General features: G+C 37.3%; 1 protein-coding gene across 2 annotated transcripts in view; it reads right to left on the bottom strand.

Annotated features, from left to right (window-relative positions):
* Positions 1–19952, bottom strand: part of LOC109055423 (F-box/LRR-repeat protein 7-like) — a 47586-nt gene extending 27634 nt beyond the window's left edge. The window contains exons 1-2 of one of the 2 annotated variants that reach the window (XM_042752005.1): positions 19666–19952; positions 11604–11693 (exon numbers count right to left, since the gene is read on the bottom strand). In XM_042752005.1, coding sequence (XP_042607939.1) covers positions 11604–11693; positions 19666–19702 — 127 coding nt within the window. In that variant the 5' untranslated portion in view covers positions 19703–19952. The remainder of the gene's footprint in view (positions 1–11603; positions 11694–19665) is intronic. The other variant, XM_042752007.1, reaches the window with a different exon arrangement.
* Positions 19953–20878: the final 926 nt, after the last annotated feature.

Here is a 20878-nt window from a genome sequence, read left to right as displayed (position 1 = left end):
CTGAATCGGGAGAAATTGATTCATAGGTTTTTCTTGGGCTGAACTGTCCAATCTGCTGTTATTTAGTGCTAGCCATCAGTAATCAGTACTGTCACTTGGCTTCACTTAAAACCCCATTACTCCTTAGTGCAGGTCTCGGCAGCTCACTATAACAAATTTCCACTCATGCTTCCATTATATGCACAAGAGAAGATTGACAATGACACCTTGCACATTGTGCAAAAATTTGAAGAGGGAATGTTAGTAATCTAGAAGTTTACAAACAGCTGTTAATAACCGGAGCCCATGAGGAGAGAGAAGGCTTGAATACAGCAGAGACAGACTGAGCTGCAGTGCTCGGATTGTTAAACTTCACCTCCGCTGACCTCACAGCGTGGACAGAGAGATAGAAACACGAGTCCACATATCACTCCTGCAGGAGCAGCAGCTGATGAGTCCTGCTGGGAATTCTCCCATAAATTTTCTGAGGAAAGGAAAGTCCATCTATTTGAGTAAAACTTGTTCTAAGGAAATTCCAATATATGGAAGGATTTACACTTTACTCCCTGTGTGTAACAGCGATTTGAATCTCTTAGAAAGCCATACAATGATCACTACAGTAACAAATGGAAACAATATTAATTGTTAATAGACTTAATATTAAGAAATGTGCATTGTGCACAAACAGTATTCCAAATAAAGTTGAATTATAATTTTTATGACAGCAAGTCTCGAGTGATATTTCAGTAAATATGTTAATAGATTTGTACTAAACATGGTATGAAATAAATGTGTTTTAAATATAGGCTATTACTTTTTTACTAAACTTTACCGAAATTAACCTTTTCATTTTTAGTACCTCATGTAAAGCACATGTGAAATAAGAAAAGTGGACGACATTTTAATATATCTTACTGCTATTGTTAGATTAGAAAAACAAAATCTTCTTGTGTTTTTTTAGGAATAGCAGTAGTCTATTCATCCATTAGTACTGTGACTGAGCCGAATCTCCGATAAATGGTCCTGATGGACTAGGGAGGAAATTTTCAATTCGGAAATTTACAGTATGTTTACATAGTACATTTAGTCTTTAAAAAGGAAACTTCAATACAACTGTTTGAAAGAGGTTAAAAAAAATGTTTAATTCCTCTCTGAAGAAAACGGACCGAGTGGCACCACAAAGTGGGTTAATAATCCTCCTGTGCTAACAGCTCTGGTCTCATGATTTGTTATTCGTCCTTGAACAATCTGTAGAGAAACCACACCTCAAACACACCGGGAGCCAAAGAAAACTATCCAGGGACAACCATTCCTAGGCCTGGCCTGAACTTATAGTGTGTATTTTGAACCACATCCCAAATAAGGAATGTGGACTTGTGAGCATTTTAACTACTTTAGCTAAGCACCTCGTGAAATTCTCTCTCATATCGACCATTTGTAAGGAGCTAAATTTAGCTATTCATAAGCTGAGAAATCTGTGTTGTATTTCTCTTGAAGAACAGAGACAGGAGACTCCTTTTAAGATGGCAAAGCAGTGTGCTCCACTAGAAAACCATCCCACTTTTAAATGTTTTCCCTATAATGGGAAGATATTTGAGATGTTCCGTTGAGCATTATCTTCAGTAGGCTCAAAGAGGTTTTATTAGCATCATGGTGTTCTTTGAAACAAACTCTCAAATGTCCCCTGAAGTTCAGATGAGCGAGGGTGGTCTATCTACTGTTCCTCTTTCCAGCTGAACAACCAGATGCCTCAGAGATTGTGGAAAACAGATGAAGGCTGCAGGTGTTTAAAACGTGTGTTTGCCTCCATAACCTCGACAGCACTGGATCTGAGAAACCAACCAGTAAGGAACATCATCCTTCTTACATTCAACAAGGTCCAAAACTGATGGACTTTGAGGCCAGAATTATATGAGTGATGGTAGGATGATTGGCACAAGACATTCTCAGCATTTTATGGTTTGGTTCGAGACTTTCCCACACTTTGGAAAGCCAGTCAGTGTTCAATGATAAATAGAGAAGAAAATGTTCCTGCTAAGAGCACAAGATGTTCCCTGTTAAGCTGAGCTGGGCATTACATTTACATTTACATTTAATCATTTAGCAGACGCTTTTATCCAAAGCGACTTACAAATGAGAACAGTAGAAACAATCAGATCAACGAGAAAACAACAACTGTATACAAGTGCTATGACAAGTCTCAGTTAGTCTAGTACAGAACACGTAGCCAGGGTTTTTTTTTTTTTTGGAATATGATAGAAAAGAAAAAGAAAAAAAAAAAAAAAAAAAAAGAAAAAGAAAAAAAGAATTTTTTTATTATTTAAAAGCATTATTATACATTTGCAGACATGAAACTGTATTTGGTATAATTGCATTAAAATATACATATATTAATTAATCCTGTTATAAATTGAATTATTTGCTGTTTTTAGTTGTGACAGTTATTGTGTATAAACGCACAGATCATGGCTGGCATTCAATAAATGACCTGTCACAAAAGTGTGTTGTTATTTTATTCCTCATACTTTAATTACATACATTAAATTACATTTTGCTATAAACTTCTAATAGTACATTTTCCACTGAGGGAAAAATTACCAAGCGACGAGAAACCTTATTATTTGATCGCTGAAGATTTTATTATTCTTTTTACATTGCAATTCCTTTAAATATAGGGTTAGTTACTCTATTTTATTTACTTCACTAATTGGCCACATACTTTTATTTGAATTCACTTTTTGTGTGTGTGTTTTACTTTGTTTATTTTAGACCCTGTATTATCATGGGATCTTGTTTAAATATAATGCAATCAAGGGATTTATATTTACAATGTTTTAGTAGAACCCATAAAGGCAAGTTCTGACTCTCAATTAATGAAGACGTATGTTTGGCAAGAATTACCGCACCCAAAAATATGGTGAACTGCCTTCACATAATACACATATGTGATTTCCCACTGTGCATAAGTTGGACATTCACAATGCCAAGCCTTTGTGATTCGTCCAGGCTTTATGTGTGTTTGTGGCATATCCATTCTTGGAGAAAGCACACATCACTGTGGCCAAACAGTCTCCTGATTGACAATATGAAATATTCTGACATTTCAGACGCACTCACATGTGTTTGTTATCCTGTGGGAAGCGCCGTCCCACACAAGTGGATTTCATCCTTCCCTGAAGGCATAAATATGGAGGGATTCAAGGTCTTTACATTGTGTGTGAGTGTTTGTGTATATGCACACTGACCTTTATCTGTGACAAAATAGAGGTCAAGAAACAAAGTCCAATCAGTCAGAGTTTCTGGATTCACCAAAGACAACAAAAGATACTTTACAATAAATGAGAATGATTATAAGCTCTGAAATAAATTTTTAATATGCTATTACCCTTCAGTGTTTAGAAAAGTCAACATGAAATCGAAACTGAGCTTATTTTGCTGGTTAAGCATTAATCACATTATTATGAAAAGCAAAACAAAATAAACAAAGAAAGATTTAAAAAATACATTTATAATATATTTCATTAGTTTATCTAAATCTTTGATCAAAATGCAATTGCTTGTACACTTTAAAATGACTTTTCTATTGAAGTAACGTAACTTGTCGTAGGTTGTTTTAACATATATTGTCTAGCACTAACATCCATCTTTTTACAACCCAGTCAAAGTTCCACCCTTTTTTATCTCCTTGAATATTCTGTTTCACTTGTAAAAACTTCACATTATAAAACTAAAATGGATAGCGAATACCGTTTCATGTTGACTTTAAACAGCGGCTAGTTACTTAGCAACCACCTTAGTTCCCGTTCTGACTCCCTATCGTTTATAAAGGCCAGTGCCGTGTGCTTAACATTTCAACTTTTTATGTGATCACATTATTTCTTTGTTAAGTTTAGGGGACAAGAGTTTCCAAGTTTTTCACACAGCTTAAACATCTAATCATAGCTCTTAATATTGACTTTAACCTCATTTTCATTTCCCTCATGTTTAAGCTACCCTCACTAAACCTCATGAATTGGCAGCTTTACACGCACACTATGTCGCCCTTATTAATGCCGGGCGTTGCTTAGTGAAATGTTTGTTGATATTCATTATTCCACCTGTCTGAGCCAAGAAACTATGAAATACTACGAGTACAACCATAATCACGGGTCACACTCTATTAGCGCCTGGCTCACTCTTTTTCACACACACCAGACGCCCCATTTGGGGACAATGAGGAGTTGGACCCGACTTCCCTGGCATGAAGCCCGAGTAGGGTGGGTACAACAGCAAAACAAGAACAGTGCCAACCTGGAAAACAGCTTTCCAGGGAGCTGTGGTGCTGCCCAACCACATACTGACTTTAAAACGAAAAAACGTCAGATTTAAGCACGCATCTCAACGCAGTATGAAAATAAGAACAGATTCATGTAAATTAGCCTAAATGTCTAGATGATGTATTGCAAACACACACTCTATATATAAAAAAAACCCTATAAGAAACCTCCTGTACTCAAGAGGGCGATAGAGGGCAATGCTATTAAAACACAGTCTTACATGATATTCTTAAGGTAGCTATTTAACTTTAGCTTATTGAACCTTAACTAGCTATTAACATGTCAATAGTTTTGTTAACTTTTACTAGTTATAAACATGTTGACAGTTTAACTAATGATAACTAGTTAAACCGTTAAAATAGACCGTTGAACTAACTTTAACTAGCTAATAACGTGAAGGCAGAATAACTAACTTTAACTGTCATTTTGTTGACATTTAAACTTTACTCTTAATAAATGGACATTTGCATTATTTTAACTAGCTTAACATCAGTTTAACTAATTTCAGTAGCTATAAACATGTCGAAAGTTGAACTATTATACTAATTAACTGATACACTTTTAATATAAACTATAAGCAAGAAAACAGTTAAACTAACTTTTACTAGCTTTATCTTGTTGACAGTTTAATTTTACTAGCTATAAACATGTTGAGAGTTCAACTGACTTAACTAGTTATAAAATTGTAGACAGTTTAATTAACTTTAACAAGCTATGAACATGTAAACGGTTTAATTAACTATACAAACAGTTTATCTCACTTTTTCACTTCCTGTTTGTTGCTGTCGTATGCCTCTAGTTTGAGCTCCGTCACGTTATTATCTATCTTCTATTTTTTTATTGTTGAAATCTATTTTATACACCATCATTTTCGTTTCTATAACGTGTGAATATATCCTCTATCGTATTCTACAACAAAAACAATCAGAGCGCCTTGTTATCACTAGGTTTTATTTTGATCTCCCGAGTCCGCTAGTAGCTTATAGCCCATTAGCATCACCAGCGTGGTTGTCGCTAAACCCGCGTGCATCGCTAATACTCTATTCACACACATTACAATTGCTTTACTCACTGTTACTTGCTTTAATGGCGGATGTTTGTCTACCTTTGAGTGCAGGTGACGACACGTTCGAGCTGCATTCGGTGCAGCTCGAGCTGGAGGCCGTGGAGAAGCAGATTCGGGTCCTGGAGCAGAGGCAGTCCCAGCTGAGAGAGCGGAGAGCCGCGCCGGAAACCTCCCGGGCTGATGCTCACAAGTCCAGGGTAAGTATACAGCGCGCTGCTAACAGTCCCACCACCTCCACCCCGTGTGTTTCTCTGCACAGGCCCGGTGCACCCAGGACGCGATCTGCCCAGATGTCCTTCACGCCGGCGCCGGGACACAACGGACCCTGGGTGCATCCGCAGCGGAGGACGCGAGCCAGGCACCGGGCGACGACTTCTCCCCCTCCGGTCTTCGAGATCTCCACACGGAACCGCTTCTCTCCCCTCCGCGAGACGGAACGCGACGCTGTGATCGTCGGAGACTCCATCGTCCGACACGTCCGTGCTACGTTAGCCGAAGGTAAAGTGCACACTCACTGTCTCCCTGGTGCTCGTGTTCTCGATGTTTCTGCGCAGATACCCGCGATCCTGAAGGCCGACGAGAGCCCCAGAGCGGTCGTGCTTCACGCCGGGGTAACGACACCACGCAGCGGCAGACGGAGACGCTGAAGAGGGACTTCAGGAGCCTGATCGAGACGGTTCGCAGAACGACGCCCGCGGCGACGATCATCGTGTCAGGACCAATACACACATATCAACGAGGACATGAAAGGTTCAGTAGACTTTTTGCTTTAAATGAATGGTTATTGTCATGGTGTAAAGAACAGAAACTGCTCTTTGTTAATAATTGGAATCTTTTCTGGGAGCGACCTAGGCTTTTTTCGCGCTGATGGCCTGCACCCCAGCAGAGTCGGAGCAGGACTGCTGTCGGACAACATCTCCAGGACTCTACGCTCCATTTGACTAGTAAGCCAATTCTCAAATAACTGCTATGATGGCTTTTGTTCTACCCACTTAAAATAGAAGTACTTGCGCTGTCCAATCTATTAAGACTGTGTCTGTTCCCCGAATAGTGAGGTCAAAATATAAATTTAATGTAGGATCTAGAAAAAATCTTGTCGTGATTAAACCAGAAAAACGTAAAATAAATGAACAAAAACAATTTTTTAAAGTTTGGGCTCATAAACATTAGATCACTCACACCCAAAGCAGTTATTGTAAATGAAATGATCACAGATAATAGTTTTGATGTACTCTGCTTGACTGAAACCTGGCTAAAACCAAATGATTATATTGGTCTAAATGAGTCTACTCCATCAAACTACTGTTATAAACATGAGCCCCGTCAGACTGGTCGTGGGGGAGGTGTTGCAACAATATATAGTGATATTCCTTAGTGTTACCCAGAAAACAGGATACAGGTTTAAATCATTTGAAATACTTATGCTTAATGTTACACTGTCAGATATGCAAAAGAAATCTATCGTATCCCTTTCTCTGGCTACTGTGTATAGACCACCAGGGCCATATACAGAATTCCTAAAAGAATTTGGGTGGAGATTTCCTCTCAGACCTGTTGGTTACCGCTGATAAAGCGCTAATTTTCGGAGATTTTAACATTCATATTGATAATACAAATGATGCATTAGGACTTGCGTTTACTAACTTATTAAACTGTTTTGGAGTAAAGCAAAATGTCACCGGGCCCACTCATCGTTTTAATCATACGCTAGACTTAATTATATCGCATGGAATCGATATTACTGACATAGATATCGTACCTCAAAGTGATGATGTTACTGACCATTTCCTTGTATCGTGCATTCTGAGTATTAATAATAATAACTATATAGCTTCGCGTTATCGTCCGGGCAGAACTATTGTTCCAGCCACCAAAGACAGATTCGCAAATAACCTGCCTGATTTATCTCAACTGCTCTGTGTACCCATAAATACACATGAACTAGACAAAATGACTGGCAATATGGGCACTATCTTCTCTAATACATTAGAAGCTGTTGCCCCCATCAAATTGAAAAAGGTTAGAGGAAAAACGTACTGTGCCATGGTACAACAGTAATACCCACGCTCTCAAGAAAGAAACTCGTAGTCTTGAGCGCAAATGGAGAAAAACTAACTTGGAAGTTTTTAGAATTGCGTGGAAAAACAGTATGTCCCAGCTATAGACAGGCTCTAAAAACTGCCAGGGCCGAGCATATCCACAAACTCATAGAAAACAACCAAAACAATCCAAGGTTTTTATTTAGCACAGTGGCTAGATTAACAAATAACCAGACGCCACCCGATCTAAATATTCCCTCACAGTTAAATAGTAATGACTTTATGAATTTCTTCACTGATAAAATAGATAACATCAGAAATACAATAACAAATGTAGATTCTACAGCGTCTAATACTTTAGGTTTATCTATCGCACCCAAAGATAAACTGCAGTGCTTTACAACTATAGGACAGGAAGAGCTAAATAAACTTATCACTGCATCTAAACCAACAACATGTTTATTAGATCCTGTACCCCACTAAATTACTGAAAGAGTTGTTACCTGTAGCAGAAAAACCCGCTTCTCAATATTATTAACTCGTCGTTATCTTTAGGTCACGTCCCAAAACCATTCAAGCTGGCGGTTATTAAGCCTCTTATTAAGAAACCACAACTAGATCCTAGTGAACTGGCAAATTACAGACCCATTTCAAATCTTCCATTTATGTCTAAAATTTTAGAAAAAGTTGTGTCTGCTCAATTGTGCTCCTACCTGCAAAAAAATGATCTCTATGAAGAATTTCAGTCGGGTTTCAGGCCCCATCATAGCACAGAAACTGCACTTGTTAAAATTACAAATGACTTGCTTCTTGCATCAGACCAAGGCTGCATCTCATTGCTAGTTTTACTTGATCTTAGTGCTGCGTTTGACACCATAGATCACGACATACTCATAGATAGATTACAAAACTATACAGGTATCCAAGGGCAGGCTTTAAGATGGTTTAGATCCTACCTGTCCGATCGCTACCACTTTGTTTATCTAAATGGGGAGTCATCTCATTTATCACCAGTAAAATATGGAGTGCCACAAGGATCTGTCCTAGGTCCTCTGCTATTTTCAATATACATGTTGCCCCTTGGTAATATCATTAGAAAATACGGGATTAGTTTCCACTGTTATGCTGATGATACTCAACTATATATCTCAACAAGACCAGGTGAAACCTCTAAATTATCTAAGCTAACAGAGTGTGTTAAAAATGTAAAAGATTGGATGACCAATAATTTTCTCCTATTAAATTCAGATAAGACAGAGATATTACTTATTGGACCAGAAAACATTACACAGAATCTCGTAGATTACAATTTGCAACTAGACGGATGTACTGTTACTTCCTCTACTGTAAAAAATCTGGGTGTTATATTAGACAGTAACTTGTCTTTTGAAAATCATATTTCCCATGTTACAAAAACAGCATTCTTCCATCTTAGAAACATTGCCAAGCTACGAAACATGTTACCTGTTCCTGATGCAGAAAAGCTAGTTCATGCATTCATGACCTCTAGACTGGACTATTGTAATGCACTGCTAGGTGGTTGTCCTGCATCCTCAATAAACAAGCTACAGGTAGTCCAAAATGCAGCGGCTAGAGTCCTTACCAGGTCAAGAAAATATGATCATATTACCCCAATACTACAGTCTCTGCACTGGCTACCTATTAAGTTCCGTATCATTTACAAAATATTATTACTTACATATAAGGCCCTTAATGGCTTAGCTCCTGCGTACCTAACTAGTCTTCTACCACGCTACAATCCATCACGCTCCCTAAGGTCACAAAACGCTGGACTTTTGATAGTACCTAGGATAGCAAAGTCCACTAAAGGAGGTAGAGCTTTTTCGCATTTGGCTCCCAAACTCTGGAATAGCCTTCCTGATAATGTTCGGGGCTCAGACACACTCTCTCTGTTTAAATCTAGATTAAAAACACACCTCTTTGGCCAAGCATTCAAATAATGCATCTCATAATTTTGGACTGCAGTTATATCTGATCAAAATGTGCATTATTATTCTTTAGCTTGGGTTAAACGAATTAATTTTACTTGGCCTGGAACAGCAGCTACGCTAATTATGTCTCTATTTGTTTTCTCTGCTTTGCCACGGGATTTACATCCCGTGGTAACTAGGATTTACACAAGCTCCAGTCTGGATCCAGAACACCTGAGAAGAGATGATGCCAACCCCTCAGAGGACCTCAGATGATGCTAACCCAGAGACAAACATACAGAACTACCACATTTTGCTATAAGTTTGATTGCATAATTGCTGTTAATAGTGTTAATCGTCTGTTTGTTTACATCTTTTTATTGATTTTTCTGAACATTTCTGCTATATGCACATGAAATGACAGTCACCACTGATAAGCTACTACTAAATATTGTAGAAACGTAATTTTTCTGTAAAGTTGCTTTGTAATGATTTGTATCGTAAAAAGCGCTATACAAATAAACTTGAATTGAATTGAATTTAACTAGCTACAAACACGTTGAGTTTAATGTTAACTTAATTAACTTTAGCTATGAACTTCTCTAGACCATTGCACTAACTTTTTACTACATGTATCTATAAACTTGTTGACAGTTGAACAAACTTTAACTAGCTAAAAACGTCAAAAGTTTAACTTAACTAGTTATAAAAATGTTGAATGTTTATTTAACTTTAGCTACAGACAAAAATACTAAATTTATAAACAGGTAAAAATTTCAATAAATGTAATTAGCTAAAAACTACATTACAACTAATTACATTAACTAATTAATTAAGTCATCTACATCTACATCTTGGATGCCCTGGGGGTAAGCAGATAAACATCAAATTGTCATTTTTGGTTGAACTATCCCTTTAACTAGCTATAACTTGTCGACAATTGAACTAACTTCAACTAGCTATAAACGTTAAAGGTTTAACTTAACTAGTTATAAAAATGTTGACAGTTTAACTTTAGCTGAACAAGAACAGAGTTTAACTATCTTTAACAAGCTATACACTTATGTAACAGTTGAACTAACTATAAGCATGTAAACAGTTCAGTTAACTTAATTAGCTATACAAATATCAACAGTTTAACTAATTTCACTAGCTATAAATATGTTGACAGTTTCCTTACAGTAAAAATGTTGACAGCTCAATTAACTTAAACTAGCTTTAAACAAAAAGACAGTTGGACTACTATAAACTTGTTGACAATTAACTTTAACTAGCTATAAACATGTTGACAGTAACTTGCTCAGCAATTTTCTTTTCTAGTTATTATGTAAATGAAAACAGACAGTAGATGAAGACAGTTAATGACGTTGCATTATCAGTCAGACACATTTTATAATGCAACGACGTGTCTGTGTTCACATACTTGTGTACAGTATGTCGTGGTGTAAATCATTATATAGTCCAGAGACAAAAACAAACACGTTGCATAAACGATTCGTCAACATGCGTATGCGGTTGGCGACGAGGTGATGGTTGAGCTCAGTTCTCAGCACCCAGCCGATGGAGATCCCACGCCAAATACACAGTAAAAATATTTACAAGCTTTTTGCAGACAAGATTTACGCTAATGAAACTAAAAAGGTTATGGAACCAATAAATGAACGAGTCTGTTTAAACATGCACTGATAAATATAACAACATGGGTCAAATAGTTAGCCATAATGGAAAGGAACACAAAAGGAACGTCGTAATCGTTAGTCCTATCAGGTTACAAAACAACAGTGAAGTAATCTAATATGTGGAATATATCTGCGGGGGAGGTCCTGTAGTACATGAGAACCTATGATGCATAAGCCAAGCGAAACTCACACAGGGATTAACAGATTTACTGTCTTTTTTATTAGCTGTTTTCACAGTACAGCACAGGGATGCAAAGGGTGCAATCCACACCACTGTAATGTAAAAACATCTCGATGATGTTTTCCTAATTTCAAGAGAGCCTCTAAGAAAAACAGCCACACACGCTCTGCGGTCCTGCAGCTAATATCCAGATATTAACCTGCCCTGGGGATTTTTCCTCTCAAGACAAACGGCCCACAAGTTAGCTCTGATGGGAATGTCAAGTTTGTTTTCAATTTCCAGGTTATCCTACGAGCACATGAGTTCGCTCCAAAATGTTAAGCATTTCATAAAGAGAGAGAAAGGGCAGAAAGGAAGGGCGAATGGGAGTTAAGCAGGCATTTTGGCTCATAATGAAGACCAGATGGTTTACCTTCACTGGTAGCCACATTCTTGGGAGCTTTGGTGGGCGTATGATCAGTGCTGGAGCTCACATCGGAGGAGATACTGGAGCTACCCTTGCCTGGGACAGAAGGGAAGAAGAAAATAACGTTTTGTGAAAACAGCTTGTTTTCGAGATCATACTTGACTGCATGCATTCGCGATGTGTACGGTCAGCTCCATCGGCCGGCTGGTGTGCAGTTTCACAGAAGGGTGGGGTGCAATGGTTCCCACTGTAAGTCAATATTATAACAGATGCAATAAAAGCACGATCGGACATTTTGGCCCCATCACTCATTCACTTGCTGAACCATTTCTGAAAGCAAGGAAACTCCTCTTGTTCCTAATCCAAAGCGAGGTCTGAGGTTTTCATGATTAAAGATTTGGAGAGGAACTCATTACTCAGTGCTCATCAGGAATGCACTGAAGCTGAGCAAAACCCTTCGGTTTACGTCTTCCTGCCAAGACAATATCCGTGACTGGAACAATAGATGGAAGAAATTACTTTAGTATCTCCAACACTGGCAGAGTCTGCAGTTTCACTAAGATCCTCCAAGACAGATTTATCTATCATACATTAGGACATATCTGGCCACTGAGCAAGAGAACGAGCGGAGACCATTCATGACGGCTTGAGGTTTTTTAAGAGGGCGAATAAGTTCGATACTTGCACATTAGTTCACATTTGTGGATCTGAAGGTTGGACTGGTTGTTGTAATAAAAGTGTGGTCATTCACAATCTGGAACGGAGATCCAGACATAAATCACCAACACTACACCACCCTTAAGATTATGGTTCCCCGTTCGCAGGAACAAGCCAGTGTTAAGTGCCTGACTTGCATGAGTTTCCATGTTGGCTGGCACGAGTAAGTGCTACTACTGCTATTCACCAGCAAAACTCCAACCCCCTGTTGTGTTCAAACTAATCGAAATATTGATACATGCAAAGTTTTGACTCATGGATGTTGCAACTTTTGTGTTGTGGTCAAACCGAGCGGCAACCTCCCGCTCTCTCTCGTGAAGCCAACAAGGAAGTGACTAAAACTGTAATTCATCGACTGGCCGCTTGAGGCTGGCTGCAAAAAGGAGTCAGTCCCATAGACTCCCCATGTTAAAATGCCCAACTTTACAGCAGAAAAAAAACATGTTTACAGCCTGGTTCAAAAAATGATTTTGGTCTTTATTGCTAATTTTGCCCTTCATGACAACTGTGAGGGGGGTGGATTTTTTTATAACTCATCCGTTTAAATTATATTAAGCCTTAAAGTTCTGCATAATTAAGGGTGTGGCCACTTGAGTGACAGGTGGATTGCCGCCGCTGACAATGCCGTCGCGCTAGGTGGGCGTGGCTTCAGCAACCAGCTCCCGCCTTTTTGCCCATTTTCGATTTCCCGGGAGAGTCGCGCGGTGACACGCTGCCAAGATGGTGACGGCCCGCTCTACACACTTTGAGCTTCCAAACCACTCTTGAGGAGTCTATGGGTGACGTCACGGACACTACGTCCATATTTTTTTACAGTCTATGGGTCAAACCGACTGTCCCTTAGATTTACACCAATTTGCCACTTTGAAAAACTCCAAAGAAACAGAAAACCTTGTCAAACACATAAATATGAAATACATGAGAACTCAGGACTCAAATTTTACTTGAGACTGAGACTTGTCTTCTGAATCATCCAAGGTGTAAGTGTGTGCATGTTTGTTCATTTGGCAGGGTTGGTTTATGGCACTTCATCCTCTGTCAGGTCATAAACGTGAACCACAAGCAGCTCCATGTGAGCAGAGCACAGCTTCATCCCAAAAACACCGTTCCCTCTGTAAACAAGTTCCTCTTAACACGCATCCATACAGGAATAAACACACTCTCTAACGCTCTTTTCACACATGTAAAGAGGTCACGGAGTTGCTGTATTGTTGGTCGTTGCAAATCGCTATATGTGTGAACGCCCCTTTACATGCTGCCAACATACGTCCATCCAGAAAGCTGTTGTGTGATGGTCTTTCAAACAAGCTGTCAGATTACCACTGATGCATTGAATGACTCAATGAACTCTTATCACCTCGGTCACGACGGGAAAACAGCAGAATAACGTGACCTGTGCTGAACACAGCGCGGCGATGTGTTGCAGTGACATCAGTGAGCCAGAACATCTGCTTCATGTGACTCATCCGTCAAGTGGACCCCATGTGCTTTGCACGCTTTGAATTACGACCAGATATGGACGCTGTTATTATGATGTTGCTAGGCAAAGCTTTCACAAAGCTTAAAGTCTTCAGTTTAATCAAAACGGATGATGAAACTATTACTTTGCTGCTAAAAGAGACACAGCAGTGTTCTTACTCAGAATCAAGAGCTAAAACCACAGATATTGGCTGAAAGATCTGCTTTTGTACTGTTTTACAGGCGATTTTCTCAACTCGGTACCCAAAAATTATGTATGGCATACAAATGTGGCCGAAAATTTATAAAATACATATGATATGATGCGATACACTGACAGATTTGCATTTTCAGCACAAAGATAAATATATTTAAACATATTTTATTTATAAACTTAAGACTAACTTGAATTAAGCTGTTTTTTGTCCTGTAAAAGCTATATATAAATAATTTTATTTGATTAAAAAAAAAACATTGCCTCCTCATTTCAAAACACCACTGCACACCACTTAAATATATATATATATATACATACACACACGCATATATAAATCCTGTACACTATCTCAGCTTTCAAACATTATTAAACATTTCAGTTTCATTGCCTTTATCAGGCATTTACAATTATTTTACAATTATTTTATAACTATTTTATTTTATGAATTAAAGATGTAAAAGTAGCGACAGTAACACTAGATTCAAATTCTCATATAAAATTTTCAGTATCATCTCAAAAACACACTGAGCGAATTAAAATCAACACATTATAAAAAAAAAAAAATCTCAAAAAAATATTTCATTTGAACATTAAACAATGTAACACTGATTTAAATGAACCTTTATAATTTAAAAAACATACACTTATTAGACCTTGCACTAATGCACAACCCTGTAAAACAAACACACAATAAATAAATAAATGCAAAATAATGTAGGGCCAAACCATTTCATATTTTTTGTTAAAATATTTAATATATTGTTGATTAAGTTATGATGAGTAACTAATGTCATGCATGATTATCACCATATTTTAAAAATGATCCACCTAGTTTGTGTGAACAAGTTGTGAACATTCATCATTTACCAAAATTGTATCTGTAGTCTTTAATGCGCAGATGAGAATGCTATACACGACAACAACCAATGGGGAGGGAGAAGACATTAAAGTTTACAAGATCCATCACCTGATAGATACAGTGGGATTCAGCTGAAACGGCAACTAGCAACCAACAGTACAGCAGTTTAATTATTCTCAAAGTAAACGTCCTTTAAGACTGCCAGATCGTTGATTTCAGATCCTTCTTTGCTTTTGGATGGGTGCTGAACTTTAACTGAACTCTGACCTGTAAAAATCATGGCTGGAAAATCCAAAAGTCTCCACTTTCTCCTACCAAACTAGGAAGAAAAGAGCTCTGCTTCACTCTGAAAATAAATCTGAAGCATTAAGCTGTCAGTCGATTGCTATCCCGAGCACATCACGTAAAGGGAGAAATGACAAAGGAGATTTCCTTCGAATTTTCACAAACGGTTCATCACTCATGGCCTGAGTGGCCAGTCCTGCTTTTGATCCAATGACCCTAATCCATAAATCATATTAGAGCTCTTTTCCTCCAAGATGGAAATTTTAAATACTCCTAAGTATTCCAGATGGAGACTAAATGAGAAGGACTGTTTTTCTCACATTTGCCTTGATTTATACCCATTCACAGACAATACAGGCTCTTCATTTATAAAAGACAATCTACCCAGCGGCCACAAAACATATTTGGACACTTAAGTGAATCTTACAATTGCATGAATGCAAAGCAAAATATCAAACCAAGTAGCATCTGCAAACAAACGGTGGTAATAGTACAGGTGATTTTATCCAAATCATTTTTGGGTGCCACATAGTTTAGGGCCTCTAAAAGAATTAAAATGCAGCTAACACGCAGCTTTTGTCTTCTCCAGATGTTAACTGATGGACTGGAGTGCTGTGGATTACTTGTGGATTATTGTGATCTTTTTATCAGCTGTTTGGACTCTCATTCTGACGGCACCCATTCACTGCAGAGCATCCATTGCTGAGACACTGATGCAGTGCTACATTTCTACAAACCTGATGAAGAAACAAACTCAGCTACATCACCAGTTGTCTGAGGATGAGTCAATTTTCAACTAATTTTCATTTTTGGGTAACTAGGTGGAAGCAAATAACAGTTTGATGCTTGTTTTTATTGTTTTACATTGCAAAATATTGTTTGGAACGGCTGTATTTGGGTTATTATAGTATATTATCAAATCAAATCAACATTTATTTATCAGACCCAAGATGCAGCATATAAAGTGAAAATAAAATGGGCCCGAGAATAGAGCCTTGTGGCACCCCGCAAGAGAGAGAAGAAGTAGAGGAGGATGAGTCCCCGATCACTACAGAAAAACTTCTGTTGGTCAAACATGACAAAAACCACTGAAGGCCCCAAATGCCAACAAAATGATTAAGGCGGGACAGCAGGACTTCATGGTCCACTGTATCAAATGCCTCCATGAGATTAAGTAGTACTAACATAACAGGGCACTTAGCATCAACGGACCGAGCAATATCGTTGTGCACCTTTAAAAGTGCAGACTCAGTGCTATGTCGCAATCTAAATCCAGACTGTAATTTCTCAAAGATAGAGTTATTATCTAAAAAGGACTGTAATTGTATAAAAACAACTTTTTGTAAAACTTTTGAAAGAAAGGGCAGGTGGGAAAACTAGATAAGACTGGTATTTGTCCTATGTCACTGTCCTTCTCCAGGTGTGTTTCAGTGGTCAAAGATCAGTGGAGCCTCACTATCTCAGGCCTTTCTTAAGGATCTATGTCCTTATCCTAAATGACAGGGATACATTTTCATCTGTTGATTCTAGAGGGTGATGTCGAGGGAGTTTAATGAACATGTCGCTTGACTCTCCCACTGAGCTGAAATCACCATGAGCTGCAGTAGAAACAGAGTAATCAAAAGAGCCAAGGCGGACCGGAGACATAATTGTTTTCTGGTCTGGAAAACAACTTCTCAAAAGCTTTCATATGTTTCCTGTCTTGTGCTTATGCAAAACACAAGGAGAATTTTGCCAGGCCTGAAGAGAAATTCAAAATCGGGGTCAGATTGCAGAGTCCCAGATGCATAATGTATATCTGTGCATTTCATATGCAGTAAAAAGTGTTACAGAGCCAGAATGATTCATTTGGCATTGTTTAGATGATTAAACAATATTATCTTCACATTTGTGCTGTTGCACTAAATACCTTATGATATTCTGTACAGTTGCAGGAAACAGTGAGATATTGTGTTTAAACAGTTCAGTGAGCAAGAAGTTAATTTTGAGTAAAAATGTTGCCAGTTGTACTTTCTTACATAAATATTATTTGTTTTCCAAAAATACTTTGCACCTGCTTAGATCACGGTGGTCCGAAAGAAAAAAAAAACCTATGCATTTGAACTCATATCTCCTTTTTTTTTGTTTCACAAAAAAAACAATTCACTTTTTTAAATAAAAAGTAAATTAATTTTTTTTTTTTTTTCACAATTATAACTCTTTTTTTTCTCACAATTGCAAGTTTATTGCTCACAATTCAGACTTTTTTCACATAATTGTGAGTTTATGAGAAAAATTCTGAATCGGGAGATATAAACTCGCAATTCTGACTTTTTATCCCCGAATTGTTTATGACTTAATATCTCACAATTTGTCTTTACATTTTACAATTCTAACTTTTTCTCAGAATTGCAAAAAAATAAATGCACAATTGCAAGTTTATAAATCAAAGTGTGTGAGATAAAAACCTCACAATTCAGAGGAACAAGAGTCAGAATTGCAAGTTCATAAGTCTCCATTGTGAGTTTATAACTTTCAGTTGTGAGATATAAACTCACAATTTAAAATTGTGAGATGTAAACTTGCAATTGCAAGAAAGAAAGTCAGAATTGTGAGATGAAAAGTAACAAATTACCCTTTTTTGTTTGACTTTTTATTCCATGGTGGAAACAAGTTTCCATAGCAACTGCTTCACAGTCTTTAAAAGAAAACACAAACTCATTGAAGACACACACATGTACCTGCACAGTGAACCAGTTGTAGATCCATTAACTGGTCTATTAAAATTAGACACAGCAAATGTGCTGATCTCAGTTAAAACAAGGGGCTTATAAAATTTATATTCGGCTTGAGTTGTTATGATTATGGTGAGGTTAAAATAATAAGAAATCGGACATCCTCCCCACTAAATCAAACCACAAGTGGTGACAGGAAGTGCATTTGAGACACATCACTATCAGGTACACAGTGATCTGTTTCGCCTGACCACTTATGATCAAATCACACAAGACAAATATTAATGGTAGATGTAAACAAAGCCAGAGAGAGCTGACTTTGAGCAGTTTCATACACCCACAAGTGTTGAGTTTTACTCAAAACTACATAAAGTACACACATCTGCACAACACCATTACACAGGGCTGGAGGAGCTCAAATCAGCGGTTACTTCTGGGATCAGAACTGCACAAAAACGTCTATTCTCTGCTGCTAGTGGTACCTTATGAAGTTACACAGACGATTACTGTTACCAAACAGGTTTCTCAATTATTCCCTTCATTTCCAGTGGTTGGGAAGTCTACAATACCTGGAAAAAGTTATCTGTTTGCATTCCCATTCATCCCAGTAGCAGTTGCTTATTTGAAACAAACCCCTGGATGCCATCTTTGCTTCAAGGGGACTCAGAATATTTGTCATGACACATAACTCTTTAAAAAAACAACATATAAGAAAAAAAGCAAAAACAAAACTAAAAACGGTTATTATAGTTAACTTAAATAAAGTAAACATTAACCAAAATTATATATATATATATATACATTTTTATTTCAGCTAGTTGCCAAGGAAACTAAAAATTCAAAAACATTAAAACTAAACTACTAAATCTTTATATATATATATATATATATATATATATATATATATATATATATATATATAGTATATATATATATATATATATAAACTACATAGACATTGAAAAAATAATTAAAAAGGCAAAAACAGTAAAATTAGCCTACTAAATCTTTATCTAAAATGCAAGATCTAAGATGAAGACAGAATACATTAAATCAAAAAGGGTTTAAAATATTAAATAAAACTGTCAGTGCTACTAGCTGTCCTAAAATCCTTAGCATAAAGATTTTACCAATTTAAAATAAGAGGCTTGTTGGAAGAACAAAGTTTTGGCTTCAAAAACTGTAAAAGTACTAAAAAGTTGCATTATTAAATTGACTTAAATCCAGGACAATGGCCAAGGAGGGAATGCCTTGTTAAAAGCCGTGTTGTGTTGTATCTGTCGCGGTGGATTATGTAATGGGCGTGGTCTGTATAGTTCTAGATGTGGTGGGCGTGGTCAACAGTAGATATATCTTCTTGTGGGCGTGGTTTACTATTGATGGACGCAGATACATTTTCCAGGTAACCCCGCACCCAAAAACACGCAACTGTAAGAAAGCAGTATCTCTAGACTATTTTTGCTGTTTTACATATAGTATATATATTTTTTTTTAATACCACGTTTTATGGGTGTTATAAAATCAATTATACTTTATCTTCAACCAGCCACATCCCACGATTTCGCTGTCTTAGTGCACCTTGTACCATTTATTCTTCAACACTTTTTACCATTACATTACAGATATTTAAAATCAACAAAGCTGCACAAAACAAACATTTCGACATCGTCAGAATGTGCTTAATGTATTACAGCTTATCCAGGGCAGCTCTGGATCATTATTTCAACAACTGAAAGTCCATGCCAGTTACTAAAAAACACCGTTTGCGATGCTTAATGTATTGAAAGTGAAGTGTTTTAGGTCTGAGAGATCACGTACCTTCACTTCCACACTGTTTGCCATTGTTCGCACCCATCCTGAAGAACACATAGTCTCTCCTCACAGTCACACATCTGGAGCAGCGAGATTACGCGTGCACGCAGAATATAGCTCCATTGTGGGAACAGACGGAGTCTTCTTTATAACGCAGCATTCAGAAAGCAGAAGGAGCAGAATCCTGGCAAAAGCTGACAACGATCTTCTCGCTGAGAAAAATGACCATTATTGGAGAGAAGCCGCGCAGATCTCTAGCGGGCGACTCCGACAGATGTGTGAAGAGAAACTGACCACTTCCACTGCGAGAGTGTGATGGAGGGGCCGGACCATCTTTAAAGAGACCCTCCTGAGCACCCAGCAACGACAAACTGTCTCATCTAAAGTTTATAGTGTCTCGGGTATAAGAAAAAGAATACAAAGAAAATATGATATAATTATAGCCCATTGGATACTTAAGTAGCACTTTAAAGTTAAATTTTAGACTTTTTACCAACTTTTGAAGACAAAGCAAAGAAAACTGTTTTAGCAATTTTTAAGAATGCAACTTCATTCATTTCATCTTCTCATGACACTGCAAAAAAAAAAAAAAAAAAAAAAAAAAAACCCTTATGTTCTTCATCAGGATTTCTGTCTTATTTTCCATGCTGTGCAAATATCTAAAGATTCTTTAGTCAAGATACATTTTCTTGAGAAGCAAAATGACAAAGTTTTTAAGAGCTCTATCACACTCCATTAAAAGGTATTTGTTCTTGTTTTAAGCATGAACTTGCTTGTGTTCACTTTTTCAGGAAACAAGACTTTGTATGTTCAGTTTTTGTGTTTGTATTGGAAAACTAAAAAATAAAGAGGAAGAATTTTTATTTATTTATTTATTTATTGGTAATGTATGCAACATTTAATGCCATGACTTTATGAATTTAAGACTTTTTGCACAAATGTAAGACCTTTTTAGGCCTTAAATTGCGGAAGGATGAATTAAGACTTTAGACAGAAAACCTGATGTGCCACTGCATTATTACTTGTGCTTTGCGGTCATCGAGGTTTAGTGCACTAGGTTCATAGTTCCTAGTATAGTGACATGTGAGAACTTGTGTGGGAAACTGACTTCATGTTCACTAAAATCTGATGAAAATACATTGCCAAAATGATCTAAAAGAGGAAAATTAGTTTTGTGATAATGTAATCCAAGTTGAAAGAAAGGAATCCGATAGACAAA

Source organism: Cyprinus carpio, chromosome B24 (genome assembly GCF_018340385.1).
Source record: "Cyprinus carpio isolate SPL01 chromosome B24, ASM1834038v1, whole genome shotgun sequence".
Lineage (NCBI taxonomy): Eukaryota > Metazoa > Chordata > Actinopteri > Cypriniformes > Cyprinidae > Cyprinus > Cyprinus carpio.
Note: the sequence above shows the minus strand (reverse complement) of the source record. Positions and strands in the feature narration are given on the sequence as shown.